Source organism: Cornus florida, unplaced genomic scaffold (assembly GCF_030987335.1).
Source record: "Cornus florida cultivar Cherokee Brave unplaced genomic scaffold, ASM3098733v1 CherokeeBrave_3.0.0_Hap2_Chr05, whole genome shotgun sequence".
NCBI classification, from domain to species: Eukaryota; Viridiplantae; Streptophyta; class Magnoliopsida; order Cornales; family Cornaceae; genus Cornus; species Cornus florida.
Genome location: NW_026775575.1, coordinates 41413711 through 41429627, shown reverse-complemented (window position 1 = coordinate 41429627; position 15917 = coordinate 41413711). Strand labels below are relative to the sequence as shown.

General features: G+C 35.3%; 3 protein-coding genes across 4 annotated transcripts; 1 reads left to right on the top strand and 2 right to left on the bottom strand.

Annotated features, from left to right (window-relative positions):
- The first annotated feature begins 350 nt into the window (after positions 1 to 350).
- Positions 351 to 10641, top strand: LOC132306353 (protein disulfide-isomerase LQY1, chloroplastic). Of its 2 annotated transcripts, none has more exons than XM_059803714.1 (4): positions 351 to 774; positions 973 to 1009; positions 10060 to 10127; positions 10404 to 10641. In XM_059803714.1, exons 1-4 carry the CDS (start codon positions 460 to 462, stop codon positions 10407 to 10409), a joined length of 426 nt encoding a protein of 141 aa, XP_059659697.1. In that variant the 5' UTR covers positions 351 to 459; the 3' UTR covers positions 10410 to 10641. The 2 variants fall into 2 exon arrangements, with proteins under 2 accessions (XP_059659697.1, XP_059659696.1); XM_059803713.1 differs by having other exon boundaries at positions 374 to 774; positions 10060 to 10143.
- A 651-nt stretch (positions 10642 to 11292) lies between these two features.
- Positions 11293 to 13444, bottom strand: LOC132309194 (replication protein A 70 kDa DNA-binding subunit B-like). The gene is made up of 9 exons (XM_059807526.1): positions 13391 to 13444; positions 13029 to 13299; positions 12818 to 12920; positions 12612 to 12736; positions 12439 to 12517; positions 12074 to 12200; positions 11916 to 11971; positions 11594 to 11720; positions 11293 to 11487 (listed from the first exon to the last, which is right to left on the bottom strand). The coding sequence occupies exons 1-9, from the start codon at positions 13442 to 13444 to the stop codon at positions 11293 to 11295; spliced, it is 1137 nt and encodes a 378-aa protein (XP_059663509.1).
- A 772-nt stretch (positions 13445 to 14216) lies between these two features.
- LOC132309193 (ATP-dependent DNA helicase pfh1-like) lies at positions 14217 to 15395 on the bottom strand. Its single transcript, XM_059807524.1, has one exon. The coding sequence runs from the start codon at positions 15393 to 15395 to the stop codon at positions 14217 to 14219; it is 1179 nt and encodes a 392-aa protein (XP_059663507.1).
- Between the last annotated feature and the right edge of the window lie 522 nt (positions 15396 to 15917).

Here is a 15917-nt window from a genome sequence, read left to right as displayed (position 1 = left end):
AAAAAAAAATAGTTTAGGGAGTTATCTGGCAAAATAGTAGTTCTGGGTATGTCCTAAATGTCATAAAGGGGCAAAATTGTCTATTTTAAAAAAATTGGTTGATCACCTGACCGGAGCCATAGCAGCTTGGGGTATTTTGCAAAAAAAAAAAAAAAAAAAAAATTGTTTAGGGAGTTATCTGTCAAAATAGTAGTTCAAGAAATCCTTGAGGGAGAAGATAATTTAAGAAGGTTTATTACACTTTACTCTAATTTTTAATTTATTTTGATAAATCAGTGACGGTAATGTTTTCTCACCCTCTCCAAATCCATACCAAAAAAAAAAAAAAAAAAAAAAAAAAAATAATAATAATAGTGGCAAACCTTAAAAATAAATCTCTCTCTCCCCCCTACAAAAGCCAAAGAAAGGAAAAAAACGGTGTGACAAAGCTGAGCTCCACATATTTAAGTAGTTCTATCCATGGCGACACTCTCAAACACACTACATGGCTTTCACTGTCTCTCTTCATCTTCCACGCCATCTTCTTCTTCGACATCTGTAGTTCATTGTTCTCTCTGCTCCCTCACATCTCTTCCGGTACAAATCCCCACACAACCAGAAATCCCCTTCTTGTCCATCTGTTCTTCGAAATTCCACCTCCTCCAACCCACAAAGCTCTTGATTCATCCCATCCTGTTGTTCAGCGGGTTTGACAGACCTCTCGACACCCAGACATTTCTCGCCACCATTAGTGTTTTGGCCGCCATTGCGCTCTCACTCTTTCTGGGTCTCAAGGTAATGGTAATTTTATTTATTTATTTTTTTAAAACATTTGTTTGAAACATATTGAGAAATTTTAACTCTTTTCCTTTGGAACTTGGAATTATCTTCCTCTGAAACCAACAGAGCTATATACAATTTAGAAATATAAAAATGAGGGTTATATGTTGTGGTTTGTGATGAATGTTTGGTGTGGGTTTTTTTTTTTTTCAGGGTGACCCTGTTCCTTGCGAGAGGTGCGCTGGCAATGGTAATCCCATTTTCCCTTGATGTGTGTGTGTGTGTATATATATAGGGACTGGTGATCAGAGATAGATACGCACTTTCTATAAGCTATTCTTTTACATAAAGGAAAAAAAAAGGCAACAAAGTATGATTAGAATCGTTTAAAATGCATAGAGTGATTTGTCTCTGTTTTATATGTATATACGACGGTTTTCTTACATCTGACCATGGTAAAGGCTTGCAAAGCAAAAGATTTATGATATATTGTCATCTATTGTGATTTTTGCATTTTAGGGCGGTTGTCTAGTTCAGCAGTATAACGATTGAGCATTGGTGCCACTGGTACCAAGTTCAAGTCTCAGTGCATCCAATTTTTAAACATCAAAGCTTAAGTTTGTCTTAAGGTCCTTCCCAAAACCTGTCGTGGCGGGATGAGAACTGGGTAATGTCATTTGATTTTGACATTTGTGGATTTGTACAATTTTAGGGTACACAGCCTACAATGACAGTGACAATTGTACGGATATCTCTCAAAACTATTTAAACCCACACAGCAACATGAATTTAGTATGACAATCATTACATTTACCATTGTGATTTCAGCATTTGTAAGATTCAATGGGAGAGCCTAAATGCTGTAAACATAATGACAGATGATGGTGATGGTACTACTAGTCTTTATTCTCACCACAAAACTGTTACTTTGAATGCATTTGCATTTGAGAGAACATTACATGCCTTTAAGATAATCAAAGATAGGTGAATCCAGCCAACCAAATTCTAAAATTTATGTAATGCAGTGTTATAGGAATTTCATTGGTTAAGTCCACTATCTTTAGTGGGCCGGGCCTTAATTTTTAAGGTTTTGTATAGAAGTCAAGAATACATCAAAAGTTCAAAATTTTTTGGTTCTCTCTTTCTGGTAAAGCTCTCCTTTACGTTTATGTACTCTATTGTGTGTCTGTACACACACATACGGTTGTGTAAAGGGAAATGTCTTGAGAAGCATGCAAGGACATCCTTTCGTTGGTCTTACAGTTGAAGTTGTATGAAACTGTGCTCTCGTACTGGGTTATTTTTCCTAGTTGAAACTCACACACCCACTTTGACCCTATGGGGACTTGAACCCTACAACATTTGGTGTCTCATACTAGGTTTAAATTTTAATGTCTCTTATCACCATGATAATAGGTGGTTTAATAATCTGAGATGTCTTAAAAGTTATTATCATCATGGGAGCGTTTGTGCTTGAAATTCACTCTTTGCTTGGTGAACAACTCCAAAATTTTGATGGAAAATGAGGTTGTTGGCAAATAAGGGACACATCTTATATGCTTTCTGATGCAAATAAGGAACACATGTTATGTGCATTCGTCGGTTCATGAGATTATTTCAGATTGATGAAAGTTTTCAAAAGGGAGTGATGATAAGTCCGACTCAACTTTTAAGGCATAATTTATTTCAAGGAGAAGGGCGTCATGGAGGAGACCACTTTAATTGTTTCCTCTCTTTGTTTGGTGCGTAAAAAACATGTATTTTATCAATGCCTTGACCATGTTAATCATTCCACAAGTAATTGTTTTTTCTAGTATGTTGTTTGTGCGCTTGAGTTTGCCATTGTTATTTTAATATTTGTGGAGTTGAAGCACAACCTCACAAATGTTGAAATCACAATGGTAGATGTAGATAATTTCCTAATCATTTCGCAGGTTAGCCTACTTTTGCATTACCATAATGATTTTTCCAAGTATAAGTATGGGTGTCCAGTAATTGATTTAGAGGTTTCAGAACGCAATAGAATTATACTAAGATGATCATTTGTGAGTTTTAAGAGTAAACCATAAATGTTGAAATAACAATAATAGATATATGGTGTTGATGGCCATACCATTCTTTCTTTCCACCACCAAAATGTTAGCATCAAATGCATTTTCATGTGAGAGAATTTAAGTGTGCTTGAGATCACTAAAGATTTGTGTGCTCGAATTATTAAGTTTCACATTAAAAAAAAAACAAGTAGGCATTTTAGGATTATGATTGGTTGATCAACTTGTCTTTGGTCATGTAGGTCCTGATCTTTTAGGCCTGCTTTTGGTGTTAAAACTAGTTCACAGGATGTTTGGTATGGAGGAAAAATGAAAGGATGGCTAAGGACGGAAGAAAAGGAAGAGGAATAGAGGGAAACATCTTCTCTCTCTGGAGGATAGAGGCAGATGGCAATTGCTCGAGGTGAGGGCTCTGGCTTACGTGGGTGTTTGGAAATTCATTCGGAAAGGGTGGGATGAATTTTCAGAACATATTCAATTTAGGGTGTGAAGTGGTAGAAATATCTATTTATGGGAAGATTATTGGTGCAGGTAAGCTGGTGAGTGCTTTCCCGAGACTTTTTCGGTTGAAGTGGATAGGTAGGTGTTTGCACCCAAATTGGGAACCAATTTGGTACCCATGGTCGTGACCATAGGTCCTAGTTTCTTCGGCTCTAGCAACAATTCCATGAGAAACTAAAACCGATATGTATATGGCTAACCTTGGGCAACACCCGCTATTTGGCTAATGCTTGTTCTTTGGGAAATGTCCGTTGTTTGGCTAAAGCTTGTTTTTTTGGGCAACGCCCGTTGTTTGGGTATTGTCATGTAAATGGTGCTACACTTGATACTGGATATAACTTCTTCTTGATACGTATACGGTCAATCCTTGTGTCATACTCGATGACGCCTGTTGACATGTATTTGGCTAATTTTCGGTCACACCTATTCATGGTGCAACACCAGTACGTAATGCAACACCTGTTGCTGATAACGGCCGTTAAGGTGTTGGGATGACAATATAAATATATGAATGCTAGATATGTATCATTCCAAAGGTCACTTGTTTCCTCAATGGGTTGTTAACTGTGTTTATTAGGTAATGGGTTGTCACTTACTTGTCAAATTATCCATGGAGTAAGAGGAAACTCATTTGACTAAGCAGCCCAAGGATTGTCACTTGTCAACCTTTCCATCGTGGATACGGGGGTGGTGCATTTGGCCATAACATTTAGTCGATCATCATACTCCTCATCATTGAAATCTTCATTCCATTGTGAATATGGAGATAAGGTATAAGAATCATTGGAATGCACACACCATTGCTTCATTGTATTTTGATTTAAGGGACACAACTGTAGAGAGAGAGTTACGTTACTTGAAATTGCATGCAAATTAAAGGTACAATTACATGAAGTAAAGGCATGAAATGTAAATTACATGGAAAGTAATACACAAGAAAAAATGAGTTGTGGGAGTTTCAAGGACAAAAGGTCACGGGCTAAAGCTTAAGAAAACTACCAAAATTCAAGAGATAAGTTGCAGGAGCTTGAGGAGATAAGCCTTGGGCTTATTGATAGTGTATGTGTGGATCTTCGCTATTGGATGAGGAGACTTGTATTTATAGAAGACAAGTGGGTGGACAAATCTTTCAGAAGTGGGTCTCTTTATATGCAATGCAGATGGAAAGGTTGACAAGTGGTAGTACTTGAATTGCTTAGTCAAATGGGTTTTCCCTTGGTCCATGTAATTTGACAAATGGCAGCCCATTACCCAATAAACATGGTTGCCAACCCATTGACGAGACAAGTGACCTTGGAAATGGTATTTTATTAAATGCATGTCTGACATTTATATATATATATATTTTCAACTCAACACCTTAAATCCATATCATCAATGGGCGTTCAACCATCAACGATCGTTACACTATGCATTGGCGTTGCACCATGAACGGGCGTGACCCAAAATTAGTCAAATATATATCAATTGGCGTTACCAAGGGATGAGCGTTACCCAGGATGACGTAAGGATCGACCGTACACGTATCAGGAAGGAATTATATCTAATATTGGGTGTGGCACCATGCACAATCGTGACTGGGTGTTACCGAAACAACAAGAGTTGCACGACGTTACCCAAATAATGGGTGTTGCACAAACAATGGGTGTTGCCTAATAAACAAACATTAGCCAAACAATGGGAATTGCCAAAAAAACAAGTGTTAGCCAAACAACAGGCATTGCCCAAGGTTAGCCGTATACATATTGGCTTTAGTTTCTCATGGAGTTACTGCTAGAGCCGAAGAAATGACCCATGGTCGCGGCTATGGGTACCAAATTGGGTGCAAATAGTAGGTCTCAGACCGTTATTAGCTTGATAACAGTAGGCTGATGGGGGATATGCAGTGAGGCCCTTACAAGATTGGGAGTTGGAGGATATCTTTTAGCTTCTGGCGCTTTTGTATGGTCAGAATGTGAATGGAGTGGGTACCAATGAGTGGGTTTGGGTGGCTTTCTCTTAGGGGAGGTTCGATGTGCTCTCTTTTTATAGGAGGTTGTTAGGAGCTTTGCGACCTTCTTTTCTAGAAGGCAGTATGGCGCACCAAAGCTACTTTGAAGGTGGCTTTTTTTGGCTGGACGACAACTTTGGGGTGTATCCTGATGATTGATAACTTGAGGAGGAGGCAGGTTATTATGAATTGATGTTGCATGTGCAAAAGGGATGAGGAGTATGTGAATCGTCTCCTTCTGCTCTTGTTCACTGTTGTTAAAGGCGCGCCTAGGCTCCAGGCTCATACAGGTGCAACACTTGCGCTTGTTGTGTGCCCAAGTGCACCTTTGACAACATTTGTGCCTTTAATATTGAATATGAATATGCTTTAATTGTAATTTAATTTTTCAGTTGTGCACCTTGCTTCACTCAAGGCCCGCCTCACCTTGCGCCTAGGCTCCAAAGGACCTCTAGCGCCTTAGTGTGCCTTGGGCCTTTGATAACACTGGGGGCAATTGTCCCCACTTGACTCTATGCTGGGATGACAAGTTGCTTGAATGGATTGCAAATATTTGAAAAGCGCTTTGCACTTTATCAGTAGATCAAGCAATTAGGCTAATTTCGGACTTAAGTTATTGGTCGATAAGATTAGACAATGAAGAATCTTCATATGGTTTTATTGAACTAAAACACCCCCTTATGGTAGGTCCTTAAAGGAGATAGTATCAAATAGAATTGTAGATGTTATTAAGGACATGCACAATGCCACAGTCTTTGCTTTGTAAATAATTGGAGAGACGGGTGTATTTCTTCGCCATTAACCTACCGAATGGTTACTGATACTTGAATGATAGTCAGTGTTCATTGGAGGTTAATGGAATGGATTATTGAGGTGCTTCTATTTATTGATATCCAGCTAGTAGCCATTTATTAGGGAAGTTAAATGTTTTGGTATGCCATTATGTGATGCTGTGACCCGAATTTCAGTCTCTCTTTCACACCCGCTTACGACCCGACAACCCGTTTGTGAATTTTTTTGACCTATTTTGCTCATGGGTCGTGGACCCTAATTAGTACTCTCTTGTAGGCTTGTAGCCCAATGTGTTTAGGGTTTGGATTGGGTGTGAGAGAGACACTGAATTTCATATATAATTGAGAGTGAGGGACTGGAACTTGTAATCTCCGATTTTATACATAGTGAAGACTTTCGCCGGATCTCCAGCGTGGACGTAGGCTTTGCCGAACCACATATAAATCTTTGTGTTCTTTGTGTGGTGTATTATTTTTCTGTCGTGTTCCATAATTGTCGCTTGGTTCACTGCGTTTGTCGTAACACATTATTATGTGCCTTCCTATTTTCATGAATAAACTGGATAATTAACCAAACAATTGTGTTCCTATGCTCCATACTCCAGTGTGAACCTATTTTTGACGCATTGCAATTAAACATTTTACCCAGTCTATGTCACGCCTACACCTACATGGGTGGTGGGAGGGGAAGACTAGAGACGAACCTAACTTCGACATTAGTTTTGCTGCTTTTCCATAAAGCGGCAGCTCTCAAAAATTGAATTTGTGTTCTTATGCTTGTCAATCTGAATTTTTATATCATTGCACTATAAATGCCGTGGATGTCTTGTTTTATTTTTTCATGAAAACTAACTTCCTTTTTGTGCCTAATACATATTATATATTTTTTTCTTTCCATTTGCTTTGATGAAAACTTTTTGGGAGAAGATTTGCTTGAGACTTAAAAAGATAAAGTGTAAAGAGTAAGAATCTTTTCACCAAACGTAGTTACAGAAACTTGATAGATATTCCTCAAGCTTCATCTTAAAAAATCAATAAATGGAGTCCTCAGCAAAAAATTATCTGGAAAATTCTCTCTAGAATTATACATGAAGAAAAAGATGTGAATTTTGTTATCGAAGCAAATTGACTTCTGAAATTATAATTCTATTACTAGGTTATATGTGGTCTTTGATTAGTAACTGATGCGGAATTGTGAAGAGATCACATCCCTTGTATATGGTTCCTGGCAACAATAGTTCCTTTACCTAGCCACGAAAGAAACAATAACAATTCCTTGTGTTTTTCTGACTTTTTGGTTGGTGTAGGTTTCGTCTGTAAGAGATTGGCAGTCAGACACTCAGTTTTGTTGTAAAGCATTGGAAAAATGGTTAACGGGGGCACTTAAGTACTTGAGATCAATTCTTCCTGTACTCTATGTTGCACACATATTTCATGGTTTTCAATAGATGCCTAATCAATTTAAGGGTTCACATTTGAGTCCCACTGCGGACATGTCAAAACCAAAGGCATTCATATTTGTGCTAATTCTCAATTTCTGCACTCTTTCCTCCAATCACATTAGTCAATATTGCATTTTTTAAAAAATTTTTGATATGCAATTTAACCAGTTAATAATGCTGTTGAATCCTAAACTTTGGTGGTTGGACACTTGGACTAGCTTTGTGGAGACCCAAAAAACGGAGAACTCTTGGTTAGCTTAAGAAAATCTCTTCTGGTTAGCTCGGATATGTACTAAATCATGGCCTGTGCAGGCTAAACTGGCTTGACTGCCACACAGTTGGATCTCCTGACCTGATTAGTGTTCTTATCATAATATGATAATTTTAGTGTCTGGGCTGAAATATATGGCTAAACATAATGCTTTACGCCAAACCACTTCAGGATTCTGTAAGAACCTTTCTGTTAATAGTCTACAAGAACATATCATGCCCTTGTGTTCACCCATAAAAAAATGAACTTGTCTTCCCACTTGGCATACGTGTTACTTTGGTGCCATTAATCTTTCAAGGTCTTTCTGCACAGGTCTTCTAGAACTTAGTCCAAGAAAGGGAAGAAGTAGATTAATCAACGTAATCTTTTGGTGTCTTTCAATGGGAGGAAACCTAAGGATTCCTGAAAGCAGTGAGTTCTTGAATGTGGGGGTAATGCATTTTGTTTTTTCAGTCTTCTGTTAGAAATGTCTGAACAAAGGTCACTTGTTCTTGCTCTTGATTGAATTGCTCTTTCTCTAAGCTGAATTAGTTTTCTGTATATGCCATTTATCTGGTTAAGTTAAAATTACCTTGTCAGGAGAAGTGTTTAAAAGAAGAAAGAAAAAAAAACAAAGAAAAAGAAAGAAGAAGAAGAGAATATGATACCAACATGAAGTGCTGCGGATAATAATTTGAAGAATGGTTGTGCTCATCGTGTAGATTCTGTAGCGTGTTGATACCAATTGCTCATACATTAGTACCTTTCCTTTATCGATGATATAAATTGGTTTTGTGCATTGATATGTAAGTTGTATACTTTTTTGCATGTGGTGGTTTTGCTATGGATGGATCCTACCTAACATAAGTTGAATTGCTTATTCAATTATGCTGAGAACAGAAAATTCTTAATCAGTTTTCTAATAAAAATCATAAAAACAAGTTGAACAAGAAATGTATCAATCATATGGCATGGTGTTTGTTCTGCATTAATACCATGATTTTTAGACTGTCTGAATGACATGCAATTAACTTTAGCGGAAGCGATATACATATGTAGTATAATATATATATATATATATATATATATATATATATATATATATATATATATATATATATACAATGAGACAATGATCAAGAAATCACACAATAGGATCATTTCATCCAATTGTATTACGTAGGCCAGGGTAAAATGAAGCACTTTGTTGCAATGGGAAAATGTTGGAAATTATTGGTTTTAGAATTGTTCAGCACTAAAGAATTCTTTGTTATAAGTGAAACCTACTATATTGTGGGAAAATGTAAGTGTGCCAACTTTTGAAGCATAGCTGTAATCCATAACAACTTCGGGACGCTAAAAACATGCAATCAATTGTCAAATTGCTGATGTTACTATTTTAAAAGCAATTTTTTTTATTCCTCTACTTGCTAAATAACTGTATTTTAATTCAGTAGTGTTGTATTAAGGGGTCAGTTTCCAAAATAGATATGCATCTTTAACTAGTGTGTGAACAATCTACAGTGAGCCAATCTGTCTTTCTAATGGGTCAGAAAAGAATTCGTCACTTAGAACTGGGCTCTAGACTTCTGGCAATCTTATGTTCAATTTGGTGTTAATGCATCCTCTCCTAAACTTTTCTTCTGTTCTCTTACGTTGTTTCTTTCCTCCTTTTGGTTTGATAGTTATGTCTTATATTGTTCTTTACCCTTTCAAATCAATGTTTCTTCAACTCTGTTGGTTGGACAAAACAACTGATGCCCCCTAGTTTAGTGAATGAGATTCCCTTTCTGAAGTACGCATACAACCTGTTCTTTCGGAAAGTAGTTAATCTCTAGGAATTGTTTTCTGGCAGGTCTCTAAGCCATCTTAAGATTAAGGAAGGGGCTGTTATACATCATGCGATCAATTATTTATCAATGATTCTTGAACACCAATAATCACATTTTCTGCTCATTCATTATATTGGCTGTTCATTTACAGTCTATAGACGTGTATTTTAAGCTTATAAAGTGGTAGATAGATTACGCACTCTTGTACACTAGTAAATTTTTGCATTGAAACATTGGAGCTAATTATTGTTATGATTTTGTAAGGTTGAGCTCCTTTAGATCGTATATCCTTTCAGCCTCTTTTAATTTGTTAGTAATTTGAATGTATTGGTGACTTAATCCCTCTTGGTTTTGAGAACTGAAACTGCTGGAATGACGTTGTGTTTCGAGTAACTACTGATTTATTTATTAAGTTATTAAAAGTTCTCCTTCTTGGTGGATAGGTGGCACAAAATGCGTCTTCTGTAACGATGGTAAGATGAAGCAAGAAACAGGCTTGGTGGATTGTAAGGTGTGCAAGGGTGCAGGTATTTTTCAGTTAGATGGGAATTCGATTGTTCAATTGAGCTATGTATAGCAGTAAATTATGAATTCAAACGTCTGTTTTAATGTGCCCAATATAAGACAATTCGAATTGTTATAAATATTCTCAAAAATAGCGATTTCAAGATGAGATACGTTTTTTTTTTTTTTTTAACCTTTCAAATGCATATACATATGTGTATTGATTGTCTAGGTCAATTTATTTATAGTTCTCTTGTTCTTTCTTTGTTTCCTGTGTCTGCAGGTTTAATACTCTGCAAGAAGTGTGCAGGTTCTGGATATTCGAGACGTTTATGAACTAAGGCGGAATTGTCCATCCCTGTATTTTTAATCAAAATTATTATTTTTCTGAAGCTAATTCTTTCTTCTAAATCCTTTCTGTTCTTCCTATTTTGGTCAACCTGAACTTACTGAAATTTTTTGATGGTTGTAGATGTAAATGATATTTCAAAGTATGATGTATCATATTTTAAATTTTAGAAGATTCAAATTCTTTGTTGATTGATGTCATGGATGAATGGATTTGATTATTAGTGAGATGAACTTATTTAGGCGCCTTTTTTTTTTTGGACCAAATTTAGGGTGCTAATAGACATCAGGAAGAGAGGAGATAAAATTATATGCCATTCATATATATATACACACACTAGTAAAATGCACGTGCGATGCACGTGTTGAATGTTTTTTCAATAATGTTTAGAGTGTATTAATTGTCATCTCAATGAATTCGTAAACTATAACTCTTTGAAAATAAAAGTATTCATATGAACAATATTTAGAGAGTAATAATTGTTACCTTAATGAATTCCTAAACTATAACTCTTTGGAAATAAAAGTATTCATATGAATAATGTTTAGAGAGTAATAATTGTCACCTCAAAAGAAACAAAATAAGGTTTTTCATTAATGAATGAATGAAAACTATAAACATTTAAAAAAATATATATGAAAATTAAAATTTTATAATTTACAAAACATTCATAAATAAATACTATATAAAAATTCTATATATTATAAAATCCGAAAGGGTACCAACAATATTTAGATTGTAATAATTATCACCTCAAAAGAAACAAAATACATTAGAAAATCCAAAACTATAACTTTTGAAAATAAAGGCATTCCTAAATTATTTATTTCTCAATCTTTATCTTTTTTGCATATCTCATTTCTTCATGAAATGAACCATTGTCAAGTGTCAATTCTTTTAATTCTTCCACCGCAAAATAAGTTTTCACGACTTGCTGTTGAGTATTGTCTATCTTCACCAGAAAAAGAAAAGATTTCCCTTTGCAGCTTGTCACTTTGTTGCTGAATTCATCCATGTCCTACAGAAAGAAGAAATATAATTTAGAGCTATTGAGAAATTCAAGTAAGTATTATTATTATTTTTTTAATTTAATTAAAATTTTATGAATAAGGGTGGGAAATTACCTCAATTTGTAATTGTAGTAAATCATACAGTGAACAATTTATTAATGTTTGGCAATCATTGAACACTGTTAGGGTTGCAAGTGTTGCAATATGTTCCATACTTCGCACTTTAACTATCATCATGAATCTGCATATCAGTAAAAACAAAGAATTATGTATTTGCAATATTATTAAACCATTGAAATAAATACAATAATAAGGTTTTAGGATATAATAATACTTTTGAATGCATTTTGGGTTTGTTGTGTTGCATCAAGGACAATATACTCTATCTTTTTCAACTTTTATTTTCTTGTTGCATTTCTCACAGGCGTCGTACCACGGTTCGCGGTCATTAACGACATTTCGAATTGTTGCTTCGAAACAGTAATTTGTTTTCTGCAGGTTGTGCAACAAAATATAACTTCTCAATATATGAATTGAATATAAAAATGTAATATACAATTAAGAAAGATTAAGAAATATACTGAAATTCAATACCTCAAAGGACATTGCAGATTTTCCAATTATGTCTTGAAGTTTAACTTTTTCAGCACCATTGAATTTTTGATCTTTTGTACTGGAAATCAAACTTCTTATATCTTTGTTATTAATATTCTCCTTGGACCTGTCCACATATAAATTATCTTGTAAAATAATTAAATAAATAAAACAGAAAAACATGTTCTCTTTCTACAAATAGTGTATATTTTGCACCAAGAAGTCTGCAATATAAAAATATAAAAACAAATATCATTTAGCATATATGTTTAGTTATATATGAACATACTCAAAGAAAAGGATTATATGTAACTTTATGAATATATATATATATAATGTAAAAGAAGTTGGAATAAATAACGAACCAATGTCTTAATGCTTTGACACTTTCAATATCCATATTGATTTGCAATGTAGATCCTTTTTGCGTTTGAAGAGACAGACCTGGAAAATAACAATATTATTTGTAAAAGTTTGTTATTATAGATTTACTTAATAATATATAATGTAAATAATATCAATTTGTATGATAATTTACCTTTGTAGGTATTGATTGCCACATGTGTAACTGTGATAATAGGTCTTTCTTGTATTAGTTCCATGATAAAGTTTCCTTCATTCTCAGCAAGATCCTCCCATAACGTCAAAGTAGTTGTCCTTGAACTATAATAAAGATTAATTACTTTAGTCATTATATTATATTGACATAATTATGATCATATATGTAATATAGTAATGACGTACCTCATATCCATTATAATGACTTCCCGCTTTTTGGTTGTGCCTTTGTTGTTCTTCTTACATATGTTCAATGTAGGAGATACCTCAATAACAATTCCCAAAGCATCTAGCCAGATTAAAAATAAAATAAAAAATAAGAAATTTTAATTTTAATTTTATATGTGTACAAGAGAGAACATATATATGGAGAGTTGAGAATTAAACGAAAACTAACCCATATTTTCTTTTGCATCAGTGTACTTGTTCAGCTCCTTAAAGTCCACAAAATTAAAGTTTATTGTTTCCAAACTTACTACTTCAAGCTCTTCAACTTCAATTAAGGTATTATTAAGAAACTTCAATTCATACTCCTTGTGCACACTCCTATATATAGGATTAACGTCTTTTACAGTTACACTAGAAATTCTGTATGTCTTGTGAAGCAATAGTGAATCACTGAATTTGGTGACAAGCTCGTTAAATAAGACACCTTGAATTTGTGTTCCCTAAAAGAGTAAAAAAGATGTGTAAATGGATTAATAGATCATTAAATAACAATGTTACCATACAAATATAGATGCATTTAATGAAACTAACAGAAATAGCCGATGGTATACTTACATCATCATCCATCAAAACTACTTTCAACATTGTTCCTGATGTGTATTCCTCGATTGCTCTTCAAAGTACAACTACTTTTATTGTCGATTCTGTTTTTAAACTAACAAGTGAATTTATTAACTCAAAGCTTTGGTGACCTTTCTTCATTTTCATGACTGTTTCTGCATGATGAAAAGAAAAAAGAATTAAGGTTAAAAAAAATAAAAAATAAAAATAAAATTGTGAAATAAGAATGATCGAGTATCAAAATAGAAATGAAAAAAAAATGTATACATCAATAGTAAGTTAAATCGAAGTTGATATTTTTTTATGTTTTTAAAAGAATAAAATTGTGAGTGAAAGATTTAAATATTGTAATAATTGGTAGCGAATGTGTGGTACCTTTACCCTTCGAACAATGCAAAATAATTTTGGAATGGGAAGGCATGGATATTAATGTGGGTGTATCCTTACCTTTCAGACTGGAGAACCTCCTTATAGACAACATTTTTAGTGTATGTACGACCTCTAATGTTTGTTTGATCCTTCTTAACAAGTACTTTAGTAGTTGACATTGAAGTTCCTCTAGATAGTGCGACATATAATTGTCCATGGGAGAACACGTGCTCAGGTAGATAAACTCCAACATAAGGAATTGTTTGGCCATGTGCCTTATTTATTGTCATTGCAAAACTCAACCGGATTGGAAACTGTTTTTGTGTAAAATGGAAAGGCGTAGCTTCATTCTCTACCGGGAATAGGGGTATTCTTGGAATCAGTACTTGTTTTCCAGCATGTTGTCCATGGATGATTTCTGCATTGATCACATTGGCCTTTGTTCCACGACAGATGAGCCTGGTACCATTACACAACCATTTGTCGGATCCAAATTTCTCAGCAACATTATAGGAAAATCGACTTTCAACGTTAACTTATGTGGCGGGAGGCCATTTGGAGCCAATGAATTAAGGAAATCTTCTTGGTAATAGGTCCCCGTATCATCAGTAGCTTTGTCAAAGCTAAAATACGTAGTGGGTTTGCTTGGGAATTGTTCAATAAGATTCTCATTCAATTTGTCAACGAAATCATTTTTGGTTGCCAAAATTGCTCGATTTGTAATATATTCCGCCGAGTGTGCATTTTCGATAAGGTGGGGGAAAACGGCATTTATCAATTCTTTTTCTAAATCTTCCTCATTTGTAGATTTTATTACCATCTCGTCTGGCAACTTGATCATGTTGTCCACCAGAACTGGTTCTTCCCCACTGCCAACACGTAGTAGAAAATCTGCAAATGAAGGATCAGTTCTTGCTCTCATATTCTGTTTCAGCTGTATCTTTTTCATCTTCTTCCATAAGTAAGATTCTACCAAACTTACTCCAATTGTTTCAGCCCGGGTCCCTCGAGGTACAACAGGCAATACTTGTCGAAAGTCTCCACCAAAGACTGCTACTTTTCCTCCAAAAGGTTCCGTGGTACTAAGGAGATCTTGGAGAGTCCTGTCAACTGCCTCAATTGCATAACGTTTAGCCATTGGTGCTTCATCCCAAATAATGACACTTGCTTTACGCATTAGCTTTGCTATTGAACTTTGCTTTGAAATGTTACAAACTGCGGACTCGTTTGCTAATATTGGAATTTTAAATCTTGAATGTGCGGTCCTCCCACCAGGTAAAATCGAAGATGCGACTCCTGAAGAAGCAGTTGCAAGAGCTATCTTTTTTTCGGACCTGACCTTTGCTAGTATTGCACGATATAGATATGTTTTCCCAGTTCCACCCGGGCCATCAATGAAGAAGATGCCGGGTTTGTTTGAGAGAACACATTCCACTATCATATCATATGCATTCTTTTGTTTAGCGTTTAGAGTCGCCACAGCATTGTAATCTTCAAAAGGCGTAACAATGGCATATTCATCGTCAATCTCTTTGGTAAAACTGTGATTACATACATCACGGGACACTATATTTGGCAGGTCGAATTGTTTTACACTTCGCCCCATGCTTATTAAGTAGCCATCTATACTCTTAAGAGCTTCATTGGCTCAATAACTTGCAGATGAAGTACTTGTGCATGGAAAATCTTCTGACATTACATCAACAGAGTCATCCCATAATTTTCTGACATTGCTGGGCTCACAATAAACCAGTAGAGTAGCGAAAAGCCGACGGAGTGCCGTTGGCATTTGAAAACACACGGCGTCGTCAAGACATTCTACAATGCTGTTGTCGCTTTCAAGAAGACCCCTTATTTGTGCTGATTCTTTAAATGTAGGACATTTCTCCCCGTTAACAGTTAATAGATCGGCATACGATGTTGGTCCACGCACGTGGTTCAATAACACTCTCAAGTAGTACCGTTCTCCTTCAGAAGGGTTGGCTGCGTTGACTCTCCCAATTACCTCTTTCGCTTTTCTAGCAGTCCAGCGCTTGGTTTGCTTGTTCCACACAAAATGCTCTGGGATTTCTCTATATAGAAAAGCTCTAGATTCTTCGCACGTGGAATTTAGATGGAAGAATTCAGT

Coding starts and splice junctions, on each gene's coding strand:
- LOC132306353 (XM_059803713.1), top strand. CDS start 460: ATGGCGACACTCTCAAACACACTACATGGCTTTCACTGTCTCTCTTCA. Junction 775..972: donor CACTCTTTCTGGGTCTCAAG/GTAATGGTAATT, acceptor TTTTTTTTTCAG/GGTGACCCTGTTCCTTGCGA. Junction 10,144..10,403: donor TAAGGTGTGCAAGGGTGCAG/GTATTTTTCAGT, acceptor CTGTGTCTGCAG/GTTTAATACTCTGCAAGAAG.
- LOC132309194 (XM_059807526.1), bottom strand. CDS start 13,444: ATGTTGAAAGTAGTTTTGATGGATGATGATGTAAGTATACCATCGGCT. Junction 12,921..13,028: donor TGATGCAAAAGAAAATATGG/GTTAGTTTTCGT, acceptor TAATCTGGCTAG/ATGCTTTGGGAATTGTTATT. Junction 11,972..12,073: donor AATCTGCAATGTCCTTTGAG/GTATTGAATTTC, acceptor CACAACCTGCAG/AAAACAAATTACTGTTTCGA.
- LOC132309193 (XM_059807524.1), bottom strand. CDS start 15,395: ATGGGGCGAAGTGTAAAACAATTCGACCTGCCAAATATAGTGTCCCGT.